The 26,901-nt window shown below is 38.8% G+C and overlaps 1 protein-coding gene across 1 annotated transcript in view; it reads left to right on the forward strand.

Moving 5' to 3' along the window:
• Nucleotides 1-637: 637 nt before the first annotated feature.
• Nucleotides 638-26,901, forward strand: part of SLC9A9 (solute carrier family 9 member A9) — a 598,822-nt gene continuing 572,558 nt past the window's right edge. Inside the window, exons 1-2 of the mRNA XM_030816700.1 lie at nt 638-1,021; nt 16,879-17,081. Of these exons, the coding sequence (XP_030672560.1) occupies nt 847-1,021; nt 16,879-17,081 (378 nt within the window). The 5' untranslated portion in view covers nt 638-846. The remainder of the gene's footprint in view (nt 1,022-16,878; nt 17,082-26,901) is intronic.

Below are 26,901 nucleotides of genomic sequence, written 5' to 3' on the forward strand. Positions count from 1 at the left end.
TTTTCTCTTGTTAAAAGAAAAACAATTGATTTAGAGTTTAAACGCTGCTCTGCAACTATCAATTATATAAAGCCAAACAGATTCATATACTAAATCCTTTCTTGCTTCTCAACTAAAAAAAAAAACAAAAAAAATCCTGTGAAATCACTTTAGGTTTGCTTAAACAATGTATAGTCATGATTTGAGAGCATAAGAAACCCTATGCCTTAAGTGAATCCCATTGTGAGATACTTGAGCTATGAGGCGGAAGTTTCAGGCTAAGCAGTGTAATATCTTTTCAGGAGGCTAATATGCTGATCCATTTAGAGCACAGAGGCTGATTGATAACTGTGCTATCAATCCCCATCACTTTGGCAAGTTTTGGTTAGAGAGGAAAGATCTTGCATTTAGGTTAAGTTGAGTCAGGAATTGGCTTGTTGAACTTGGAAAACGTTGCTAGTGTAAGGCTACCTTTATAATTATTAATCTACAGTTCGTATTTATGCAGCTTAAGAAGACTTGTTTGGAACAATAAGACCATGATTGAAGATCTTAGAATGATTGCTTGCAGATTTGTCCAGTATGAAAGATATTTTCATGAGATGAATCATTTAAAGACATTAAGAGTCAGTGATGAAACCGCACACTCCGGAGTTTGAAAAGAGACAGGGCTGCTTTAAGAGAGAAACAGGAAGTTGTAACTAGAAGCCATCCGAATACTAAGCCAGGGCAGAATGCTTGTGAAGTAGCAACTACAGTGGCAGTGTTTCTTCTGAAATTCTCAGGCAGTCAGACTGTCTTAGGCAAATCTTGATAAAATAGCCCTTATCCAGGTTTTTATCTAAGGAATCCCAAGAAGACTGGAGAATGGAGAGACAGTCAAGGGTTATGTCAGAAAAGGATGAGTATCAGTTTCAACATCAGGGAGCGGTGGAGCTGCTTGTCTTCAATTTTTTGCTCATCCTTACCATTTTGACAATCTGGTTATTTAAAAATCACCGATTCCGCTTCTTGCATGAAACTGGAGGAGCAATGGTGTATGGTGAGTGCATAAATTGTGAGATTGATGTGAAACTTGTTGCTTGAGCGTAATTAGAGACTTGTGCTCAGATAGCAAAGTACCGAAACTGGAGAAAATGTGCTGATTGAAATGTCATTAGTTTGATGAAAGGTGCTGCAGCGTAATGAATGCTAATCTCTTTACAGACAAGCCGCCGAAATTTGCCATGTCACGAGAGCAAATGTCACAGTCATGTTCTCACACGGCACATAATGCACGTCTGTTGACAGACGCCGGTCCATTGTCATGTGGGGAGTCGAGGGCGAGCTGTTTGTTTTTATAATGATGTTGGGAAGTGATGGCTCTGCAGTCACAAAGAGCAGCCTTGTCTCACTGGCTGCACCGATGAACATTACAAAGTTCTAGAAAAAACATCACTTCAAAATGTCTGGAGTAAATCCTCTTATATCAACTAATTTCAAGAAGAAAACTTGCAGAAACTAACCCCACCCCTCTTAGGAGAATATTGTGTCCAAGTCCTTTTTATTTATATGAACAATGTTTAATTTTCTTATAATAAAAAGTTATAAATAAATGAGAGTTCCTTTATGCAGTACTTTTTACTTCTTAGCCTGATTTCAGATGTTCTAATTCATAATTATCGTGGCTAGTGTTATTTGTTATGTATCTTATTTATTTATTGGAGGCCAAGGTGTGGAAAAATATTTAACACCTACAGTATTGCTGTTTCTGGGCAACTTACCGTATTATTCCTTTCAGAAAGTTTAATAAAGTCTGACAGAGATTATCTAGTCTGTACTCTCGTCTTTTAAAGTAAAATGAAAGACACCAGTTTTTACTGGTGTTACTAATGAAATAGTTTACTTCACTGCTCTTATCCCAGCCTGATAATGGATAGGAAGTTTGAACACAATGGCAACAGGCAAGGCATTGCTATAATTTATAGCAAATAACATACTTTTATATTCGGGGTTTCCTCATTTTGGAAATCCTGAAACCGTTTCCTAAACCTGAGTTCAGGGTACAGATCAATGCACATTGTATACGCTAATCCTGTGATGTCCTGATATTAACAGTGTATAGTTGTGATTTGAGAACATAAGGAATCCTAAGCCTTAAGTGGATCCCACTGTGAGATACTTGAGCTATAAGGCGGAAGTTTCAGGCTCAGGAGGCTGATACGCTGATCCATTCAGAGCACAGAGTTAAATTCCTTGGTATTGAGGGTCTTTTAAAAATTTTTTGCTGGGAGGGGGGAGGGATAGCATTAGGAGATATACCTAATGTGAAATGACGAGTTAATGGGTGCAGCACACCAACATGGCACATGTATACATATGTAACTAACCTGCACGTTGTGCACATGTACCCTAAAACTTAAAGTATAATGAAAAAAAGAAAAAAAAACATAACCCAAATGCAAAAATAAAATAAAATAAAATTTTTTTTGCTGTATTGTTTTATTTATTTTTTAAAATTTAGTGGAGACAGGGTCTCACTATGTTGCCCACGCTGGTCTCCAACTCCTGGCCTAAAGAGATCCTCTGACCTTGGCATCCCAAAATGCTGGCATTACGGGCATCAGCCACCATTCCCAGCCAGTATTGAGGGTCTTAACAGACACAAGAAAACTCTCATTTAAGAGAAAAAAAAATCACAGTCAGGTGGGAGAGAAATAGCCAGACAAAAAGGAAGTGATGCCATCAGATGTGAAGCCCTAGGTTCCTGTCAATTGCCTATCTCCATCATGAACAGAATTTTTCTCTTGACTAATAAGTAATCTGCAAGGATATGGAATAGAATCTGAGAAGCCAGAAACAATGTAATTCTTGATATCATATTAAAGGGACATATGTGCTTTAGCAAAACAACCCAGATTTAATAGATTGCCAACCTTTATTAGAGGGAAAGATTTCTTCACATCCCTGAATTTGATTGAACTATGACTTATTTACCAAGTTCAATGGTGGGGATATTGTTTTTGTAAAAGTTTTGATAACCTACTAAAATTCAGTCATATTTTGCATTCACAGTACATACAGTAACTCTTACTTTTGAACCTGAAAAATTCCATATTACCTTTAATCCTGAAAAACTCTCTGAAATATTTTTAAATTGTGCTTGAAATCATAAAATAATAGTTCATTGACCACTACCTATTGAGGTAGCATTTCTCTAAATTGCTGTTCTTAAGGCAGATAAGGCTTAAAGTTTATGAGTGGACTTAAGTTGGGTTCTCTGATTCCTATTCTTCTTTCATGAGTTTTTTAATGTAAAAGTTATTGAAAGCAAATTCTGAACCAGTGCAATGTAAAAGGATTATAAAAATTATGAAGATATGCATATATATGTATTCTATTACTAGAAATTTTGAGTATCTTTCAGTTATCTTGAACTATATAAATCAATGAAAAGACATATTTTAGTGATGTTAACTTTTTCTTGGCATAGAATCATAATTGTTAGGATGTCAGAGAATTTTAGAGGTTATCTTCTCCATCCCCTCTATTTTACAGAGGCAGAAGCTGAATCCCAGAGAAGTGAAGGGACTTTCCAAAACTGAATAGCCACTCATGGCTGGTCCATGTGCTTTCACTCATCTGCATGTCTTACTAACGTTCACGTTCACCTGAAAGAACTCTCCCTGTGTTTTCTGAAAGTACTCCATATGGGTGGCATTCATGACTTGTCACATTTCTTCTTCAGGGATGTCCTAAATGTTATATCTTAAATGCTTATTAGGAACTTTCTATCAGTAATGTAATAAAATAGTCTGAAACTACACCAGAGGAACACGATGGGATACTCTAGTAAACACTTTTTAATGATAGGGGAAAGGAGATGCCAAGGGAATTAATTGTCCAACAGCTATAAATGAACTTGGAATCATAGGCGGGGAAGGAGACTTCAAGATCATAAATCCAGCATTCTCATTTTGCAGACAAACAAATGAAGACTTAGATAAAAGTCATGTAATTAGTTATCTGTTGAGGTGGGATTCAACCTCCATCTCTTTACTAAGAGATGCTAAGATACTTAAAAATAAGTAAATTATTGCAGTAATTTTCCTGGAGAAAGGATGTGTCTGTGGGATCTGGATGCATCCTCGTACAGTTAATCTTTCGGGATTAGCCAGATTCTCTTTTCCAGGAGGTCTAAAAGAGTGAATTTTCAGCATCCCACATTGTACAATCCCCTTTTCCATTAAAGGATTAAACTCATAGCTTTTGCAAGAGCAGGGGGGCATGGTGACAACTAATGGGGAAGAAAAGAAACAAAACTATGTTTAAAACTTAAGCTTTTTGAGCTATGATTGTGCCACTTCACTCCAGCCTTCACTCAAGCCTAGGTGACACAGTAAGACTGTGTCTCAAAGAAAGAAGGAAAGAAAGAGAGAAAGAGAAAGAAAGAAAGTTAAACTTTTAAAATTTCTTATTCTTAAGGAAGTGAACATTTGAGAGTAGACTGTAACAGTCATCTCCATGCTACAGACACATACGCATGTAATGAAATATATTGTTCAGATTTAGTGGACCTGCACCTAATGCTTATCAATGAATTTGGCTAGCAACTCCCCTACTCCACTGAGTACTGTTCTTGCTCTCACTATTTGTATAATGTATTACTTGTCCTGTATCGAGAATGATAAATGTTTTTCCCCAGCATCAAATTTCCTATAATACTTCAGTCTATTCTGCCATCTGCTTTTCTGCCAGTATTCCTTTGACATGTGTCAAATGTTCTTTAGAAGACTCAATAGATATTGAGTCTATTTTATCAATGTACCTGAGAGTCCAATTTAAAAATTCTAGAGAACAGGGGCTTAGAAAATAAGCAGTTTAGAAAATGCAGAGAAAAGCGATCAAGCAGAATGTTTAATGTTCTTTTATATTTATTGTTAGAAATAATTTTCAAGTTGTTAACCTTAAAATATCATATGAATACTTGTAGAGACCAAGAAAAATTGTGTAGCATTTGGCTAGGCTCTGTGTCAATCAGAGATTCATATGAAACTCCAAATAGTATAAATAATCCATTATATAAAAAAGTTTTTTCTTGTTATTAAGGGTCATAGGAAGCTTATAAAAATTAGTGGCAGCTTTATAACCATATTTTTCCTTCACCAGGAACAGTAATGGGTAATCTATTATGATATTCGATGGTTCTCATTTCAAAATTGAAGGATTAGAATCCATAACTGGTTTAAAATATAAGCCATAATGATATTCATTTAAATTGGACTGGAAGCATAAATGACAATTAGCGGTTAAAATATTGATTGACAGCAGCTGGTGCACTTAGTACCACTCACTTACGGCCTGTATCCCCTGTTCAGTGCTCATGAAAGAAATTCGCTCCTTGCTCCCTGACAACAATAAGAATTCCATTATATATCACTGGGGGCTGCCATACTTCACAGCACATTTATAATCCTGTGCATTTGAGGGACGGAGCAATTTAAACCTCTTAGAATTCTGCCTTTGACTTCCTGGCCTTCCCATAGAAGTCAGTCTCTGAATTCATGTAAAAATTGTGGCCACTGTTTAGTGGGCACATAACAAATTTCAAGGCACAAAGTTTACATTTTGAATTCGTTAAACTGTATCATATTAAAGAGTTTTCTGATTCTTTAGGAATGTGCTTAACAGTTAAATAGGACCAATTTAATTCAACAGCAAGTTTTTCAAGATTTAAAGAAAATACAATTACATAGTGAATTATCAAGGTTTGAAAAATTATCTTTCCTGAAAAATCTTCTGCAGGCATTAATTTCTTCCTAGCACTCCCTGCAGTTTCCTCAGGATTAAATTGGGTGTTGGACATGTTGGCTACACCCTCCTGATCCATTTTACCCTCCTCCAGGACAGCCCAGCCTCCCTGACTGCCAGGCCTATGGGTGATGCTTCCTACTACTTCCCCGCCGTTCCCGCTGGCTGAAGGTCCTTCCAAGGCTCTACTTATTCCACTGTGGCATGTTCTATAGAGAAAATATTGATGTGCTCCCCTGGAGATTTAAGTTTCTTAATCTTGATGATTTTTTTTTCCGGTAGCTAGATGCATTTTTTTGGGCAAGTGATGCTACATCTGGCCTTATTTTTCTCATCTATAAAATGGGGAAGAAAGGAACAGATATCACATGTCTCCCTTCCAGCTGCAAAAGTCCTTCAAAATTCAGGCCAAGACTGAGTTCAACCATCAGGCATCTTTCAGCCACTCCAGCCCAAACCAGAAGCTTTCCTTCCAGAACATGGCAGCCTATAATGATATCCAGTCCGTTCTCTCAGACAAGATTTTAGTTAGTGTTATTTCAGCACTGTTAGTACTTCCTGCTTCTGCTCTGATTTTGCAAGGAGTGCTCAGTATATTCTGTTGAGTTCCTGTCAGAAAGGTGAGAACAAGTTAATAGTGAGGACTGGCTATGTATTCCGCAGTTTGCAGAAGCATTTTTTATGAAAACAAGAATAGCTCTGGTTTAATGTGAAGGGATCTGCAGGAAAGGTAATCAGGGATAGGAGCTCAGCATACTAAACTTCTTCTCCCTTTTGGTGTAAAAAAACTTGATTTTTAAGGAACTTCAGAGAGTTGTGCAATGTTTTCCATGTGTTAATACATTTGCCAGAGACAGGTAAAATAATGGAAGAATGAAAGGCATACTGCACTCTGTATGTTTTTTGTTTGTTTGTTTTTTCTTTTTTTTTTTTTTTTGAGACAGAGTCTCTCTCTGTTGCCCAGACTAGAGTGCAGTGGCGCGATCTCGGCTCACTGCCAGCTCCGCCTCCCGGGTTCACACCATTCTCCTGCCTCAGCCTCCCGAGTAGCTGGGACTACAGGTGCCCACCACCACGCCCAGCTAATTTTTTTGTGTTTTTAGTAGAGATGGGGTTTCACTGTGTTAGCCAGGATGGTCTCGATCTCCTGACCTCGTGATCCGTCGGCCTCGGCCTCCCAAAGTGCTGGGATTACAGGCGTGAGCCACCGCACCCAGCCCGCACTCTGTATGTTTTTAAAAGTTGATTTTAAGAAAATAGCCGGGCCAGGCATGATGGCTTACTCCTGTAATCCCAGCACTTTGGGAGGCCAAGGCGAGTGGATCACCTGAGGTCAGGAGTTCGAGAGCAGCCTGACCAACATGGTGAAACTCTGTCTTTACTAAAAAATACAAAAATTAGCCGGGTATAGTGGCGGGTGCCTGTAATCCGAGCTACTCAGGAGGCTGAGGCAGGAGAATTGCTTGAACTCGGGATGTGGAGGTTGCAGTAAGCCGAGATTGCACCATTGCACTCCAACCTAGGTGACAGAGGAAGACGCCGTATCAAAAAAAGAAAAAAGAAAAAAAAAAGAAAAGAGCCTCTATATTTTGAATAAATAAACTAAATAAATGAATAAACTATATTCTGAATCTCAAAGAAGCTATAGATGAAACTTTGCTGCAAACTACTGTGGTGCCTCGAAGGATTCCCCCCTCAGTGTTTGAAAGGCTAACGAATGTGCATATCAAGAAAATAGATTTATGATTCAAATTATTTATGTAGATATCATATACAGTCTAAATTGAATTAATGTTATATAGTTAATGAAGTGGGGGTATGGAGAGCTGATGTTTACTAAACATCTAAAATAGATGTTTGTTAAACATCTATTATGTCAAAAAGTTGATATACAAAAATAAAAATAGCTAACACAAATAGCATTCCTGATATAAACTATGCTGTTATAAGCACTTTACATATATTAACACATTTAATCCTCACAACAACCATTTTTTAGGTAGGAAAACTGAGGTACTAAAATATTAAGTAACTTACCCGAAGTTGCACATCTACTGAATGCCAGGGCTAGGTCTCAAACCTTAGCAGTTTGGCTTCATGTGGTCATCCGCTATCTTAAACGTGGGTGTGTTTGTGTGTGTGTGTGTGTGTGTGTGTGTAGGGGGCGTGTTATCATTTTCATATTACAGATGAGGAAACCAACACTGAGAGAGAGAAAGTAACTTGCTAATAATCAACAGGGCTGTACTCAAATTCAGGACTATGTAACCTCTGTTCTTTCACCTCTATCGCTTATGTAGTCCTAGAATAATTGCTGTTTTTTAATTAACTGTTTGCTCTGTGCCAGATGATGGTACCTTAGGAAGTTTACAGAAGAGAGGTAGAGATTGAGATATGTAACGATATACATTATCACTAATCCTCACAACAGCCATGCTAAACAGGCAAGATCATCTTTAGTTTGCATATAAGGAAACAGAAACTCGGAAAACTTATGACTTAACCAACTCTGCCCAGAATAATTGGCAAGAACACTCTTTTGAAAGCGAGCACTCTCAAATTCCGGCTGCAGTTGTTCTCTCGTCCAAGTCTGCTCTTGATATGTAACTGTCCCATGAAGTCAGAGTAGGGAATGATTGAGGGTAAAAGTAGTTAAGTTTCTCCTTGAAGCCTCAGAAATATTCCACTGTCTGTAGCAAAAAATCCACTGTGGGAAACAGAATGGGAGCAATACTATGAAAATACATCCATATTAAGTAGCTGGAGTTGAAATATTCCAAGCCTACCTGGAAACATTGTCCCAGCTTGTGGGATAGTCATGTTGCAAGTTCATGGTCTTTCTGGTTTTAAATGCCTATGGTTGAAACAATGGGTGGGACAGGTACTACAAATAGTTTGAGAAGGGACTGTGAATTTATATGAATCGTGCAAAATAAGCTTTCATCATTATGTTGGTTAATTTTTTGGAAGATACTGAAGGTAGAACCATTAACTATGCTTCTGGGTTTTCCAAGCTCTGAAATCTGTGTGCATGAGTCCAAGATGGTATGGGTTTTGATGGAATTTCAAGACTGTGAGAACTCATGTTGGTAGGAACTACTGTCTTATAGGACAATGCTTCTCAGTGTGTTTCCTGACCAGCACCATCAGCAGCACCGGAGAACTTGTTAGAAATGCAAATATGTAGTTGGCAGCCCAGACCTAGGGAATCAGAAACTCTGGGGTGGGTGGGGCCCAGCAAACTGTGTTTTAACAAACTTTCCAGGAGGTTCTGATGCATCGAAGTTTGAGAACTACTTTGCTAGGAAAATAAACTTGAAATATAGTTCCTAGTTTCATTTCCTCTGTTTTCTCTTATTTCTTTCTTATCCCATTACTCTCCTATGGTGAAAGGGGGAGGGTTGGAAGACCATCTCCCTTTACTAAAGAGTCCTTCTTTCACTGTCTATAACACTTTGTAATGTCTCCACCTCTGGTTTGAGAAAAAAATAAATTGTGTTATATAAACATTACAAAATAAGAAACCATTTGTTTATTCAGTATACATGTAGTTAGACATCTCCATTTCTATGTTTCTTCTGTCAACTTCCTAAGATGATTGCAAGGAAGGATGTTAGCTATATATAAGCTGATGGCTGAGACAGTTTCTAAAGAAAAGTTATCTATTATCCTGTTAGAAATCCCAGAGTTTTGTGAAGTGTGTACATTGTGTATATGTGTATGTGTGTGTTTGTATGTGGTTGCATGTGTGTTGTGTCTATGTATGTGCATGTATGTTTACATACGTGTTATATGTGTGTGCATGTGTGCGCTTGTGATGTGTGTGTGTATGTTGTTTGTTGGGAACCAAGGATGAATTGTGGACATTAGACACCCCACTCTGATGGAAGATCTGATGGTTGGGACTTTCTGGCAGTTTTCATATGACTCTATCCTGTGAGAAGAGGGAAACTTTGAACAAGGCATCACAAGGTGAGTTAGCTTCATGGACTACTTTCCACTTGAATTTAATGAGGTTTTCTTAATTGGCAGGTGTCCCAGACCTGTTCTGAAATCATTCTGGGACTCTTCACCAAAAGAAGTTGATGGTGAGCTAGCACAGAGCAATAAATTGTGACTTTTTAGCAAGACCTATACTTTCTTTAGTTTTTTTAATTTAAAAGGTTGGTGGGAGAACAGAGAAAGAACAAACTCCCCCACCAAAAACAGAAGGCATCATATGTTGTTACTACATTATATGTTTTTACTTTTTGTTCCATCCCTGACTAATCTCAGAGCAAAACTAAATTGCTAAAAAGGAAAACATTAGGAAATGCATTTAGATATTTGAAGTTCAAACCCATATTATCTCTCTAAATTCGTGTTCTAAAAGAGACTTTTATAAAATGGGAAGGGATAAATATCAAATAAAAAGTTAAAAATTTTGTAGATGCAGTTAAAATCTGATCTTTGTGAATACTATCTTACAGTTAAATGTTGTTCACTGATTTGGTTTCCTCAAATTATTTTTCAGACTATTTCCTTCTTCTTTATGCTCACATTTGAATCCCTAGTTCATAATTTTTTAATCTGAGTGACTGAAATAATAATGTCACAGATTCCCTGCCTTAAAGTCTTGCATTCTACAACGTTCTAATGATGGTAAAGAACATTCTTCCTTGAGCGTTATTCCTTTCATCTTGGAATTCCTCCACTCAGATGTTCTAAATTGTCCCTTATGTAGATATAAACTAAATATGATGTTAACTTCCTCTCCATGCCCTCTCTGTCCCTCAGTTCTCTTTTTTGTTGTCAAATAATTATCTCCAAATGCTGTTTCCTCTGCTCTAAAACAGAGCAAATCTGCCTCCCAACAAGGAACTTGCTCGGTTCTTCCTCAAGACCACCTTGCAGACCACCTTGCCAAACCCCTCTCCCTCCTGAACACTCTCCAGTCCTCTGCTGTGCCAAGGCCCTTTGCCTGCACTGCCCTAAGGGCCCATCCCAAACTGCTTGATGTGCGTCATTGACACTGGGCTCCTTGATTTCTGTATACCTCTCCCTAAAACAACATGTCCTCTTCTCTACTTGGTGAACTCTTACACATCCTTGAGAACCCCTTCTATTAAGTTTTTCCAATACTGTAGGAGGTGGGGTTAGTTGGTCTTTTCTTTAGGGTCCCTTAAAACTTTGTACATTGCTTTGTGACAGGAAAACCAATGGCTTTTCTATCTGTTAAGATGCATTCAGTTGCAAGTAACAGAAACCCTGACAGAAACAGAATTAAGCAATAAAGACATTTATTATCTCCCATAACTGGAAGTCCAGGGAAGAGTAGTCTTCAACTGTATTTGATTCAGCACCTACTTTTGTCGTCAAAAACCAAGGTTCTTTCCTTTTCTCTGTTCTGCTACTTTCAGTGCTGACTTCAACATCAGGCTGGCAGTGAAGTGGCTATGCCAGTGCCTGGTGTCCTAACCAGGCCCATTAATATACTGGAAAAGAAGAGAGCTTATCTCTTCTGTGTCTCTCTTGTAGGATGTGAAAACTTTTCTAAGAAGCTCCCTAGCAAATTCCCTTCACTTCTTATTGACAGGAATAGGGTCATATACCCATTCCAGAACCAGTTATCAGCAGGGAGAGTGAGAACATCCCCAGAGCTGGAGTGAGTTCAACTTCCCCTGAGCCTATGGCCATGTGTGGAGGGGTGGACAGCAAATAAACCAGGGCTTTGTGGGGTAAACAAGGATAGACATTGGGCTGGCAATCAATAGGACCTGAGATACTTACCAGGCTGAAATATGATATTATATAATATTACATAGTTTGAAGCTATATCTTCTTATTTTAGAGAATTGGCGATGCCTCATTAATCTAGATTATTCTTGGTAGCCACTCAATGCAGTGAGAGTGAAAGAACTGCAAAACTCAGTTCTCCTACAATCTTCATGTGTTAACTACATTTGCTTTAGACTCCTAAATTCTTCCAACATCATGTAGCACTTAAATATAGACCTTCGTAACAGTCTAATTAGGCGCATGTATATAGTTGTGCTTGCTGCATTGTGCAACTCTGGGGAAGCTCTGTTCCTATAGGAATGGAGTCTAAAGTGATCTGGCTAGAGTTGTGCCAAGCAGCGGGGAACTCTGTGTGATGGTGTCTGGACACAATTATAGTGTTGAACACAGCCAAAGAGATTAAAATCTCGTTTAAAATACTTTTGTGTTTTAAAAAACATTCTGAAATCTGCTTTATTTAAGCTTTTTAAAAAGTAAGTCCCTATCTTTTATTTCTCTAAGAAAAGCCACTTTAAGAAAGTGCTTCAGCATCATGCAGAATGACCATCAATAAGATGCAAGGGAAATTGGTTATGAAATGCAGACTTCATATAAAAAATTTAGTAAATACTTGTTATATCTTATTCTTACTGGAAATTAGGATGGCAGGATTTGGCAGAAGGGAAGGGGCTGGTAGGTTAACATATTTTAATATTTTAAGGGCAAAATCATATTTTATTCATCTTTATAATAACTCCTACAAGTCCTAGAGCAATGCCTTAGGTGTCTGCGGCATGAACATGCAATAAGGGAGTAGTAGAGTAAGGGACGGGAGTTTTCTCTTATTTCCAATGTGGATAATAAAATGAGAGTCAGTTCAGGAAGATAAGGCTCATCTTTCTAATGTTCCTTGCTTTGAGTACTCCTGAGGCTGTTTCCTCCTTCCTTCTGCCCCCTCTCTTCTTTCTTCTCTCATAAACATCGTGCTATCAACTGTATGCCATGTATGTGCTATATAACAGTTATGTTGGACACTCTGCAAGGACAGGCACATCACAGCATTCAGTGTGATGTTCCTTATTTGTGACACTTTAAAATGTTGGGAACTGACTGACTACATAAATTCAGAGGATCCTTTTCTTCTTCACTCCAGGGAGCTTGTGGACTTGGAGAAAGTTGGGCTACAATTCTTCCCAGAGTGCTTGGCTTTTCTAGAGGAAAAGAGATAAAGAATAGCACAGAGCCTCTGCCCTAAACCGTCTCATTGTCTAGTTGGGGAGAAAAGCTAAGATCTGCAAAGCAGCACTAAATAATATGTCTTTCTAAAACTGGTCTCCAAAGTGTGTGGTTCAAACAATAAATGCTGTCAGAATGCAAAGATGAAGGAGTTCAATGAGCACACACTTTATCAGGGTTCTGGTGCCCACAGGTGAGACTTAAGAGGGACATTTTAGGATAGTGAGTGTTTTAGGAATGAAGTCCATTGTCCATGCTTTCTATGGGACTTGTACGCTGTGGAGAGAAGTCAGGGTTCACTAAAGCACAGGTACACTCTGCTATCACCCTAGGTACCCAGACGCCCAGACTTGAAGAAGCAGGGGATACATCTAGACTAGAGTTCCTTCCTAGAGAAGGAGATGCCGCCAACTGGCCAGGGGTCAGATCTCAGAGAAGTGTTGTGTGTGCAGGAACTGCAACCTGGGGCCAGGGCTGTTTGCATATGGACTGGGTGGGTATCCCTTTGCAGGGGCAGGCTGGCTTCTTTTCTCCTCCAGCAAGAAGCGGCCTGGTTTCATGGTTTACCAACAAGAGTGGTGCTTTTGTGCTGTTCGTAAGCTGTGGCAGCCAGTCTCCTCTTTCCTTCTTCTGTGAACAAATGATTTCTGCTTTCTTAATCTTGTGTCTTTGTGTGGTATAAAAACAACCCACTCTCATTAACATTTTCTTTCTACTACCAGTCCTACTTTATCTGTCACCTACTCATATACAATATTGTGTCAGTGTACATTAATTCAACACTCCATATTTCTGTCAGCATATGGCAAAACACTGAGTAGATGTTTCACTATAAAAAGCATTATAAGGCTCTATGGGTAAGTAGCCTCTGACAAATAAGGATTTTCCAGCTGCCACTACTGCAGCAAGGGTGCACAAATGAGTGCATGGGTTTTTTAACCAGATGTGCTAGGCGGCTTAGATTTTCCCATTCTCTCTTGCCATCTGGCAAGATGTTGTTTCTTCTCAACCCTTGGGGTTTGGGGAAAAGGAGGTCTGAAGCCTTTTGGCGAGTGTATTAATTTGGGTCCTCCAAGAAGCAGATGCTGGAAAGAGATTCATTGTACAAAAGATTTTCATTCCTTTAGAGAATGTGGGGAGTGAGCATGAGGATGCCAGGACAGTTGTCAGGTTTTGATGCAGGCCCAATCCTGTGAAGAGAGGGAAGGAAGGAAAGCTGGGTAGGAAATCTTTAGGCTGTGGTACAATTCTAAGAAAAGTTGGGCAAGATTAATGATGGGTCCCTGAGCCATGGTTGCCCTTCAGAGGAGTCCCCATCTCCCTGCCTTAGTATCCCTGCTGTGTTCAGTCATCGGCTGGGAGCCTGACCTCAGTGTGAAAGTGGTGATGGATTCCAGAGCACAGAAGCTGAGACCACTGGTCAATTGCCTCCTCAGAGTGGGAGATCTATCCGAGAGGTACATTTTCATGGATATTACATCTGGTCACCTCTGCCACAACAGCAGCAAGCAGCTTCCTCCGTTCACCTCAATGTGCTTCTTCTCAAAGGATGAGGCCAGAGCTAGTGCAGAGGGATAGTCAGGGCCATTTAGGTTTGGAGGTCTTGTGTGAATTTAACCACACTAGGCACCAGGCCATCACTATTATGACAAAGACTTGCTTTCTCTGCTTGGGAAGTAATAGTGGACACTTCATGTTTATTTCTTGTTGTTTCATTGAAAGCATTTTGTAAAAAAAAAAAAAAAAGTAGCTCACCCACTAGGAATTTCAAATGACATTAATATGGATTCTTTCCATTTAGGCCCCATACAGATAGTATCTTGTGCTTCCCTTCTTTGTAGAAGTAGAAAGAGTAGTAATGGTGTCATTCACGGTACTTGCTGAATAACTTTCAGGAGTTAAATCCTTTCTAAGCTAAGTGTGTTGAAAAAATGATGTTCTTATGCAAGCACCCTAAGCCACATAGAGTGTAGATGATCTATCTTCCCTTCTTGCTGCTGACTAGTTTTATTGTCGTCATTCAACACTGAGCATGGAAGATTGCCTACTGTGCTGCGGTGGATCAAGCACTCAGTGAGGGTTACATATCTATCGCTTATTTTCTCTTGCTCCCAGATATTAGGATACAATTTTTCTAATTACTCTAGAGGAGTCAGTCAAACACTGAAGCAGGAATAATAAAATAAAAATATTCTTGAAAGAAATCTGCTTGCATTCTCATCTCTCACTCTGATTAGTTCTCAGCATTGTTGCCAAAGTGATGGTTCTTACGTGAAAGTCTGATTGTTTTACTCCCCTGCCTAAAATCTTTCAATAGTTCTACATTACCATTGAGTTCAAAATCAAAACCTCTCAGCATGAGAGAGGAGCCTCTTTCTGACCTGGCTCTGCCTATGGTCTAGGTCTAGAGTCTCTCTCTGTCTCTCTTTCTCTCTATTTATTCTCTTTTTACACCACTAGTGACTCCCTAAATGCACCAGATTTCTTATGTCTTTCTGTATGTATGCATTGTGTTAGTGATTTCTTACGCAGTATCCCAACATTCTTCCACTGGTAAGAATCAGCCAGATGCAAGACAATCAGGAAGCACAGCCCCTGGCTGAGGAGCCACTTGCCAATAGCAACTCTACACACAGGAAGAGCATAGATCCTGGCCTACATACAGGGAGAGCAAAGATCCTGGCCTACACACAGGGAGAGCAAAGATCCTGGCCTACACACAGGGCGAGCATCCCAGCTGTCTCTGCTCTTATGTGCTGCTGCCCATACATGCAAACTGGATCCCATCTCATTCCAATTCAGCTCATCTGGACAAATCTATGTGACCTTTTAAGATTCGTTTCAAGATTTGCGTAATTCAAAGGGCTTCAGAATACCTCCTGTCTACACTCATGTATCACAGAGTGCTTCCCAGAAGTCATAGTATATGTCATGTTTTATTATAATTGTTTGCTCATGAATCTTCACTTATACAAACGAGCTCCTGTAAGACTGGGCCTGTATTCTAATTTTGTACCTATAAATGTCTGGTACACAATATGCACCCCAAAAATGTTTTACTAAAGAAATAAAAGGTTATTAGATGACCAGATTCATAAGAGAGGTAAAATCTCCAAAATTAGATGTTTTAAAGAATGAACTCTGGATCATTTATCCCAAAACGTATACATCAGTCCTAATTTTAAATTGACAGACTTTAGGCTTCTGATGTTTCTTTGTTGCTTGTTAATAAATCCACATTTAAAAAGGCCACAGTTATCAGATTGCCATGAGCATCTTAACAGTTTAAAAACTTAAAAGTCAAGGATTGTCACTTTGGTTGAATTGTTTATGAAAAGGAATGAGTATCATTAGAATGCATTTGGCTACAAGTAACCAGAAACTTGATTCAAAATGGAAAAATTAGAGAATGTGTTATACCACATAGCAAGAAGTTTAGAATTAGGGTAGCTCTAGGGCAGGCTGGTTGATCTAGTGGCTCTGTGACGTCCTTCAACACCTAAGTTCTGTCTTCTGCTAGTATCTTAGTCCTACCCTCCTCAGTATATTGGCTGCATTCTTGGACTGGATCTACTTATGGTCACAGATACCTGCCAGAAAAAAAAAAAAAAAAAAAAAAGAACTATATTGCCTTAGTCGTGTCCTGAGAGAGGAAACAAGAACACCTCTCACCCCAACCATGGGGTGTGACATAATAAAGTCTGATGGGGATAACTGAGATTTGTGCTAATCTGTGGACCAGAAACCCTCCCAGGGGAATTCCATCTCCTAACTGATGAGATGACTCAGTGTCTGTCACAGAGCAAAGGTTTTCTTGAAGTATTTGGATGGATAGAAGGAGTTAGGTATGTTTTCTCTCCAAAATTGGTAGGTCCACCAGGAAGAAAAAAAATGGGAAGATATGCTGAGTATTCAAGCAATGGTGCTCACTACAAATATTTTAACACTATATTATGTCGAACTGGTATCCGTGCAAAAGTGAACACTTTTCTAAACCAGGCAATAACCCAACACTTTCTCCTGTCACTTCTGAAGGTTCCAAATCATATAGGTTTCCAATAGTGGCATTTTAGATTGCCTTCCTCCAGTGCCATTATTTATTCTTTTTTTTTTTAGGCCTCATAATGGGACTAATTTTGCGATATGCTACAGCACCAACTGATATTGAAAGTGGAACTGTGTATGACTGTGTGAAACTAACTTTCAGTCCATCAACTCTGCTGGTTAATATCACTGACCAAGTTTATGAATATAAATACAAAAGAGAAATAAGTCAGCACAACATCAGTCCTCATCAAGGCAATGCTATACTCGAAAAGGTAAGGATCCTGTCTGGTATTATATATTTGTTTTACAGTATAAATAATTGCATCATATTTGAGCCTTTATACTTTATATATAATGCATTCACACACATGTATATGCCTATTTTAACACCACTCTATTGGAGATGTTAATTGACTAAGGAGTAAAACCCTGAGTTATACTCTTATTATAAGCTGAGTTGTCTTTATTTTTTTTTCAAGAAGTTAGGAAAGAAAGGTTTTCTTTTTTCTTTTTCTGCAAGCCACAGTTATATTTGGTTAAAAGAAAAAAACCTTTATCAACTCTGCCTTTCCTGATACTTGATTCAAGTTTTCACACATGTGCTTTAAGCACCGTTGTATATAATGCCAGCTGAATGTGCAGTTCAAATCTTTCTTAAGCCAAAGGGAAAATGGAGTAGAATAAAAACATTTTCACTTGCAAACCTTGAAACCTAGGATGACTGGCTTTTGGCTATCAACACAAAACACTGGCCAGTTGGCTATGTATAAATACACTGACATGCAGCCAGTCTCAAGAAATCGTGACTGTATCAGTTTGGTTAGGGAATTTTAGGTAGAAAAAAATTGTGGAATGACTCATCTTTTAAAAATAGTTTCATAATTGCAAATTTGTGAACTGCTTCAGTTACTGGAAGGAAAACTTTCTTCTGCTCTCAGGAATCTGGGTCAGAAATCAGGTGAGGTTATCTTTTGTGGTGCCTTGTACACCCTGGATCAGTCTTTGGAATAAATGAATTCCTGTTTAACAAATGTGTACTAAGAACCAGGATCTCACATCACTTATTTGAGTTTTTTTTTCAGGTCAGAGCTGAGAATTTTCTGACATTATGGAAGTCCATTGTTTCACTTGTATCCCATATGTACTTAGTTTTTATGTTAAAACACATCTTTTTTTTCCATTTTAAGAGGTTTGGGGCAGAAGGGGAGGTACTTGGTCTGCCATTTTTCCTCAGTCAAGATGACTAATTTATAATAATTGTTTTCATATTATCTTCCACTAGCACATTTTTAGATTAACTTCCTCCTAGCACTTGGTGAGGGCTCAGGAAAGTCAAACTAATTATAATATTAGCCTAAATCAGACTTGGGAAAGTAAATTGAAGCACAAAAAAAGCAAATTAGATAACGTATTTCTGAAATAAAGAGGAGCAACTTCTAGATCTGCCACTGCTTTTGGATTATCTGTTCTGGATTATCTCTTCCATGTGTTTCTTTTTGTTTATATAATAATAATAAATTATCTCTTTTAAAATAAATATTTTTTAAACTTGTTAGCAACATGGGATTTAAATTAAAATACATTCTTGAGTTTTACACTTTGGATAGTACCTGGACATAAATTATTTCTCTCTTCACTCTCCTACACATTCTTATCTGCATTTCTATACAGCACTATTTCTTCAAACAGGTTGACACCTCTCCTCCCACCAAATGCTGATAATTGTCCTTGTTGCTGTAGCAATTATATTCTTGAATAGGATTGCCAATAAATGCCTGATCAGAAATGTTGTTACTGAGTTATTGACATATTTATTCCTTCATCAGCTTCCAGAGCCAAATGTTTGCTTTTGAAAAATTAAGGCAGGAGATGGAGAAAACATCTAAGTTGCTGGAGCCCTCTTGGTGTTTTCAGTGAGTGGATTATGAACTTTGCAAGTTCAGTACATAAAATGTTTACTTGACCTTGAGTAGCTCAAGTCATTTCTAGATGAACTTGTCAATCATGGCATCTGGAGATGGGAGCAGGTGACTCAGCAACCTGACTAAGTCCCCCTCTCATTGCTGGTGTAGAAAGGGCATCTACTAGCATGCTTACTATATTACATGGCTTTAAGGGGAAAAGATTTTGTTTGTAAATACCTGGAGTATGTCACAATACACATTTGTTGCTTATGTGCCAATGCTGGGCGACACTAGTTAATCTGCAAAAGTGAACAACCTGTAGCCTGTCTTCCTTACTGAGAATTCTCATTTGGGAGGCTTATAAGGAGGTAACATTGAGTAATGGTTAAACAAAATTAGGATAGATCTTCCATTGCCCTTCTGTGAGTTTCTTAAGCTTCCTAATCCCTAACTTTCTTATTTGTGAAGTGAGGAGCTTAAAACCTATTCTGCAGGATTGTTTTAATATTCAAATGAGATGATGTGTATAAAGTGCCTGGCTAACATGGGGCCTTTACATTGTACCATCGTTACTACCACTACTACTGCTAGTAGTACTATTGCCACTGCACTACCACTGCCAATGTCATTGCCACTTCTACTACCTCCAAAAATAACGCTACCGTTGCTACTATTAGATAATGTTTGAATGCTTAATATATGCCAGGAATTAATAAAATCCGTATTTCTTTTATTAATTTATTTAACATTCATTTGGGGAGATAAGAACAATGTATAAGGGATACTTGTATATAATTCAGTCCTAATTGTATCATATGAATTATGAAGACTGTGAAACTTTACAGATTAGTTGTCATAAATACTTGAGCTTGTTACATAGCCTTCTTGGGGAGATGGCACTTGAGAAGGGCTTTGGGTAGGCAGTAGGGATTGAACTCAGAAAGGCCATCAGGGCAGGGTGGATTGGAAGGTGAGACAGGAGTAAGTGAGTATCCAGGTAAGAATTGAAGAGGGCTTCATGAAAAGCCTGGATGCTTTGGATCAACAGAGCCTGCTTGATTTGTAGGAATAGTGTGAAGAGAAGAGTCTAAGTTTCCAGGACTTTAAGCCTGGATAAAAGAATATGAAGTTCGTAGGGTAAAACTTTGGGGAGGAAAGAAGACTTGAGGAAGGGGTGGGTGCAAATGCCCTGGATCTGCATATACATATCACCTAATTTAGAGCAAAAAAGAGACCCGACCTCATTAAATTGAACCTCATCATTTTATAGATGGGCAAAACAAGAAATTAAGCACTAAAATCAATTTAAGTCAGTGGTTCCCAAACTGTCTGCACTTTGGAATCACTGGAAAGCTTCAAAACATACTGAAGACTGTGCTCTGCCTCTGGGTTTGTGATTTGACTGCTTTAGGGTGTGTCAAGAGTTTTGGAATTTTTAGAAGATCACCAAGGTGATGCAAATGGGCAAATGAGTTAGGGATTTAAGTCCTACTTTGAGTTCAGGTGAAATGGTGAGGAGAGAGATGCTGCTTTTGTTCTTCTTTACTTCAAATCCACTGCTGCAGATCTACCAGCCCATTTTATTTTGTTCACTCAACACAAAAAGAACTTTTTTGCTCCAGGACCTCTGTACCTGTCATTCCTTTCACCTAAAATGGCCTCACATCTACCCTTTGAATATCAGCCTCCTTCAGATTACTAGAGTTTTGGCTTGAAATACCATCTTTTCAGAGAGGGCTTGCCCCTACCATTTTCTCACACTGTATCCTCCGTCCCTTCTCTTCTCTCTCTCTCTTTGTGTGTGTATACGTGTGTGTGTGTTTGTGTGTGTGTGTGTGTGTGTGTGTTGGGGGAGGTGCGTACCTGTCTCTTTCTCTCTTATTTCATAGTACTTGACACCATCTGAAATTATACATGTATTTGCTTGCTTTTTGTTTATTAGCATTCTTACATTGCTTATTGTCCACTAGACTGTAAACTTCACAAAGGCAGGGACCATACCTTTTTTACTGACCAATGTATCCCCAAAGCCTATCCTGGTGCCCCATGCCTAATAGCTGCTAAACAATGAATGAATGAATAAATAATTGATGAGTCTGAGATCTTGGCAGAGCACATATGGCTAGAGAAATATGCAGTGTTTAGAAATTATCATTCTTGGAGTTGGTAGAATTGTAGTGTCCTGGATGCTTAATGCTTGTAGACACCTGAGACATTCTTTAATCTTAGCTGTGCATATATGGATAATACATTAATGTCCAGAGAAAATACATGGTGAGTTCAGGGTCCGACTACTGGTTAGAGAAGAGATAGAACTTGGACTATAGCACTTAATTCTGAGACCTGAGTAAATTATTATACCCCACACTACTGGACAGGCTCTCTGAGAGGCCACATGGACAGAGAAGGGCAGAGAACCTGGGGCTGAGACCTAGGGTGTTTCACAGTTAGACAGGCAGAAGGAGATGACCAGTGCTGGAAAGAGTGCAGGGAGGTCAGAGTTGAGGAAGAAGTCCGGCTCAGCGGAGTCACAGAAGCCATTAGTGTGGCCCCACTGGGTCCTTTTCCTTTGTGATATATCTTAAAGGGAGTATTTGGCCTTTGTTTCTAAAAGTTATGTGATTTGAAAATGGGTTTTACTCTTAGAAAAATATAGTTTAGTATCTTGGATGAAATTTCTGACTTCAGGATTTGGAGAGGCTGGAATGAATTCTTGTGCTATGTAATGGCCTCTTAGATTTTATAAGAGCACATGTATTTCTGGGATGGTTAGGCATTGACGTGCTTAGAGACAGAACTGGTTTAATGGCTCTGTGAGTTCCTTCCAATAAGAAGGTATAAAACTGGAAAATATAAGAGCCGTTGGCATTTATATAAACAGCAACGTACTGTGATTTTATGCCGTGTTTAAACATATAAAAATTTCAGGAAACACCATATGCCAAACTTATTTTGTTCGTGCTCAACACAGATAAAAGTGTAGAAAAGAAAAAAAAATATTTTCACTTAAAGATTGGTGAAAACAGTATTCTTCTATATGTTATGAGCAGATGATGAACTCAAAACAACCTTCTAAGAGGGTAAAACTAGACCATGTTGCTCTGTATCTATTCAGCCAATGTTTCTACCACCATTTGTCAAATTGTTCTGTGTATACAAGATACTTACAACTGGTTGTAACCCTTTAGGGCCTATATCCTATTACATGATAGCTTTGCAAACATTAATTTGTTATGTAATATTTAGGAATACCAAAATGTCTACCAAATATTTCTGAATTTTATGTCAATAGGAAGTTCAAAGCCTGCTTTTGAAGAGAAGATGATAAAATAGCTTTCTCTCTCATACTTTCATTCATTTATTCTTTCAACACAAATGAACTGAGTCCTATCAATTTCAATTCTGAAATAAGATGTGGTCCCAAGGAGTTTAGTAGTAAATCAGAGAAAAACATAGCATATGAATAAATGAATGAGTAACACTAAAGGCAGGTATCAAAAAAGTGGGACAAGAACCACAGGCACCCAGAACAGGACAGTATGGTCTCTTATTAGGGGTAATAGGAAAGATTTCAAAGAAGGGCAGTTGATTGACTCTGGTGATAGGTGTATGTGTGGTGTTGGGGGGACAGAGGCGAGGCATTCCATGCAGAAGGAAAAGCATGATATGGATGTGGGAAAAGGGTAGACAATATTCCAGGAAAGAAAAAACATTTCCAATTTGTTGAAGTGTGGAAGACCAGTGAAACCTAGGGCTGAAAATGAAGGCAGACCTTGATTTGGAAGCCCCTGAATGCCAGGCTGAGTAATGCCCTCTCTATTTGTAGTCAGAGGAACAGTGTAATGTTGACAAAAGCAAAAGGATAGTGTGCCTGCTGTGTACAGGGTAGAGAGTGAAAGCAAAGAGACAGATGAAGCCTAGACTTGGACGGTAACCAAGAGGTAGATGCAAGAAAAACGAGGAAGGAAGGCTGTGAAGGGCTTGGCCCAACTAGTCAGAAGAAGAGGAAAAACAGCTTCCTCTGCTACCCTAGTCATGTGGGTTCACAGAAGGGTGGTGAGGCAAAAATGTGGAAGTTAAAAGTTAGAAGAGGGAGTTGATTTGTAGGAGAAAATCACAAATCACAAATATGGTGTTTTTTGGTTTTTTTTTTTCAAGACAGAGTCTTGCTCTGTCGCCCAGGCTGCAGTACAGTGGTACGATCCCAGCTCACTGCAACCTCTGCCTCCTAGGTTCAAGCAATTCTCATGCCCTAGCCTCCCAAGTAGCTGGGACTACAGGTATGTATCACCACGCCCAGCTACTTTTCATATTCTTAGTAGAGATGGGGTTTCACCATGTTGTCCAGGCTTGTCTCAAACTCCTGACCTCCAGTGATCTGCCTGCCTCAGCCTCCCAAAATGCTGGGATTATAGGTGTGAGCCACAGTGCCTGGCCACAAATATGGTTTTAAACTGATGAATGAATGAATCAATCTATCTCATCATTAATTCATTCATCATTGATTTAGCACGTTAGGTGTTTATAATACTCAGTTGGAAGGGTCAGTGGGCCATTTGGCTGAAAAGGTCTTGCAGATACAGTAAATTATCAAAAAGTTGTCAACACAGTTAAATTTACACTTCCTATCCCTCATAAATAAGTTGACTGTGATGTAAAAAGTCAAAGGAAACTACCCAGTGAAAATTTTGCCAAGTCTTCACTTCCTGTGTGACAAGAAGACACTATTGCTTGGTAAAGGAAGTTATTTTGAAGTGATTTACACTGCTGAGCAATCTGTCCTTTCTATTCTTTCAATAAAGAGAATTGCCAAGCTGCAAATAGGTCATCAGAGCTCATTTCAGTTGTGTTGATAATACTACATATTTCAGAGATATTTTAAGGAAGCCCTTATAGAAACAGCTAACCGTAAGACTTTTAAAAGTAATTTTGTTTTTGAAGAATTAAATAAATACATTAATTTTTTGTAGCTTTAAATAAATAAATCAAAGTCCTTTTTTTTTCTCACCATCCAACTTTTCCTAATGGTGATTTTGATTTTTCATCATTCAGAGTTTTAATTCTCATATATTTATTTGTAAACTACGTTTGCATTTCTAGTCTTTTCCTTTACTTGAGCTTCAATAAGGCCGGGGGCAAACCTCTTCCTGTAACAGGAATCGCTTGAGCAGAGAGAGTCATTGGGCCATGACATAAATATGTACAGTTAACACTAGGACACTCTTGGGGAGGATAAACAAAGGACTGAAAAGAAATTTTATAAAAAACTTCTCTAGGCACATTGAGAGAAAGCAAGCTTCATGATGATAAATCAGCATTGGGGGTTTGGAGAAGCATTTGTAGGCTACTATCCATTATTCTTCCTTTCAACAGAGAATAGGGCTTCATGATTTGTGCTTCTCTATCATGACAAGTCTTGGATCTTACCACGTGAGATGGCTCCAGAGAATGTCAAGTTTGGCAGTAAATGAGATGAAGCTGTTTGGACGGATGTAGCTCCTTTCATCCTAAACCTTATTTAAGAGATCTGCTGTTACTAAAGAAACTAAAAATTTATTTGCTTTAGCTGTTTTCTTCCACTTTCATTCAATTTTTTTGGCAAAATGTTGGCCTGTGAGATGACCTCAGAAATGTATTTAAAGACTCTAAATATTCCACTTGTTTTTGATTTAGTCGTTGAACAACACAGATTTTCTTCATTCCTTTAGTCATTCAAAAAATATTTATTTATTGAGCACTTGCCATTTGCCAGGCATTGGTTTTAGGTGCTGCAAGTGTGGCAGTGAACAAAACAAAGTCCTTGTGCTCATGGAGTTTAACTTCCTGGAGGGGGATAGACAAAGGAAGTTCAGCACAAGCATTTGTAATCCAGAGCCAAGTGGAGGCAAGTGCTATGAAGAGAAGTTAGCAAAATTGGAAGGTTCGGAGTGAAGGGTCTTTAGATATGTCCTGCAGAGAAGGCCTCACTGAGGTGAATCGGAGCTGAGACCTAATGAAGTGGGGACTATGCCATGCAGAAATCTGGAAGAAGGGAATTTCAAAGCAGAGGACAAAACTAAGTAACAGTAAGTGCCTGCTGCTTTCTGGAAGGCAGTTTTTTGTTTTTTGTATTTTGTTTTTTCCCTGCCAGCTCTTTGCCATTTTATTCATAAATATTCTAAGATCATTTTGTACATATAAAAAGTTTTAGAAAAAATATTTTTTATGGTAGAGAAGGGCAGAGAAGAAGAGAGAGATCAACTTGGAATAGGGATCTAGAAACACAGGGACACTCTGCTCCTAGGGGCATGAGGTGCCATGAGGTACCATGGCCACTTTTGAAAGCTTGCCTTCAGAATGCACCACGCAAATACTAACTTCCAAACTTTTGACTATGCACCCACCAGTAAAATGCCTTTGAGAATATACCCATACACCCTTTTATTTACAATTTGGATGTAAGTACTACTGTATCAATATACTCTATACATTATAAAGCAGATATCCAACTAGAATTTTTTAAAAGGATGAGATAAAATGAAATACAGACAGAAGTTCCAATATGTCCTTTGCGCAACAAAATCATCCTTTCCATTCTCTAGGATATGGACAACTCATCTTAGATACCAATATGATATCTTATATTTTATTAAAATTTTATTTTTATTGTAACTATTAAATATTTTTGATAACATCTACCTTTAAAAATTCCACTCTTTTCTGAAATCTTTTTTCAATGTTTAATTTTTAATTTAATTTTTAATTTTTTAATTTTTTATTTTTGTGGGTACACAGTAGGTATATTTATTTATGGGTTACATAAGGTATTTTGATACAGGCATGCAATGTGAAAGAATCACATAATGGAGAATGGGATAGCCATCCCCTCAAGCATTTATCCTTTGTGTCTTTTCTGAAATCTTAAATTCTGTATTCTGAGTCTTACAGCACCAGTATGTGCATGGGCTGTTGGCCTGACATGAGGATGTTCTTAGGGGCTGATTAGCTCTGGGAGAACACTCATCTTCACCCCAAATGTCCCCATGCTGCTATACTACAGTATCCAGGTCTTTTGTCTCATAGGTCTACAGTCGCATAGCTCCACCTGACATTCCCCCACTGCATTTTAGCTGAGTTGTAAGTTAATATTTACTTCTATAATGTTTTGATTCATGTCTGTCTTCTCAACGTCACTCGTCTACAGTCTCACTAGACTGTGGGCTCCAGGAGGGCAGAGACTAGGTCTGTTTTGTGGTCACATTTATTCCATGATTCCTGGCAAATGGTGAATTCTCTGTGGGTCTTGATAAATGAATGGATGATGTAACCAGGTATCTATCATTCTCTGCTTGTCAGTAGCTCCTTTTCACTGCTACTCTCTCCTGTCTTAATTGCTGGCTATTTTGTAACCAAGCATCTACCTCAGATTTCTCCTCAGGGTGAATTATGTGTGCTCTGTGCTGGTTGTTTACTACTCAGAGGACTGAACTGCTAAAAAGCGTGTTCTCCAAATAATAGTGTAGGGACGGAAGGAGGCAGAGAGAGATTCAAGGCAGGGAGAGAGGGAGAGAAAAGGAGGCTGTGCAAAGAACAGAAAACAGAGAGAGAGCAGAAGGGAAAAAAAGAGATTTCCCATTGTACTTTAAGTCTGAGTAAATAATATTTAAAATGGATCTTTCGATTCTTTTCCCCATTGCTTTGTTCCTTCTAAAATATTAAACTGTGGCAAGAGTGCACGTTTATCATTGCTGGTCTCCAGCGAGTAGTTATTTAAAGTTCCACCCAGCTGCATTTCCCTGTTCTCTCCTGAGGTCATTAGGAAGCTCCTGGTTTAGTAGCAGATACAGTCTGAGGTAGGCTCCACAGGAGTAGGCTCCTGTGGGGGTAGTAGCCTACCTCCCAGCTAGGAGCTCCCTAGCTGGGCACAGGAGGGGACAGGACCTAACGGAGCTGCACATTCAGCGGTTGTCTCTTGTTGCCTTTTAAGCTTGCCTGGAGTTATGGAGTCTCCCAGCTGCTCCCTTCACATCCATTTCTGATCACAGGGCTAAGTGGGCTCTGATTTACTGAGTTCCGCCCCAGGTTGGGGTGTGTGGAGCAAGAACGTCCTGCAAATTCAGGTGGTCTTCATCTTTCTTTCTAACTGTCACATAATGGGTTCCCAGAAGAGCAGTGGACCCTGAGGTAGTGTGTAGTGAGCAGGACGTTT

The sequence above is a fragment of the Nomascus leucogenys genome, chromosome 8 (assembly GCF_006542625.1).
Source record: "Nomascus leucogenys isolate Asia chromosome 8, Asia_NLE_v1, whole genome shotgun sequence".
NCBI classification, from domain to species: Eukaryota; Metazoa; Chordata; class Mammalia; order Primates; family Hylobatidae; genus Nomascus; species Nomascus leucogenys.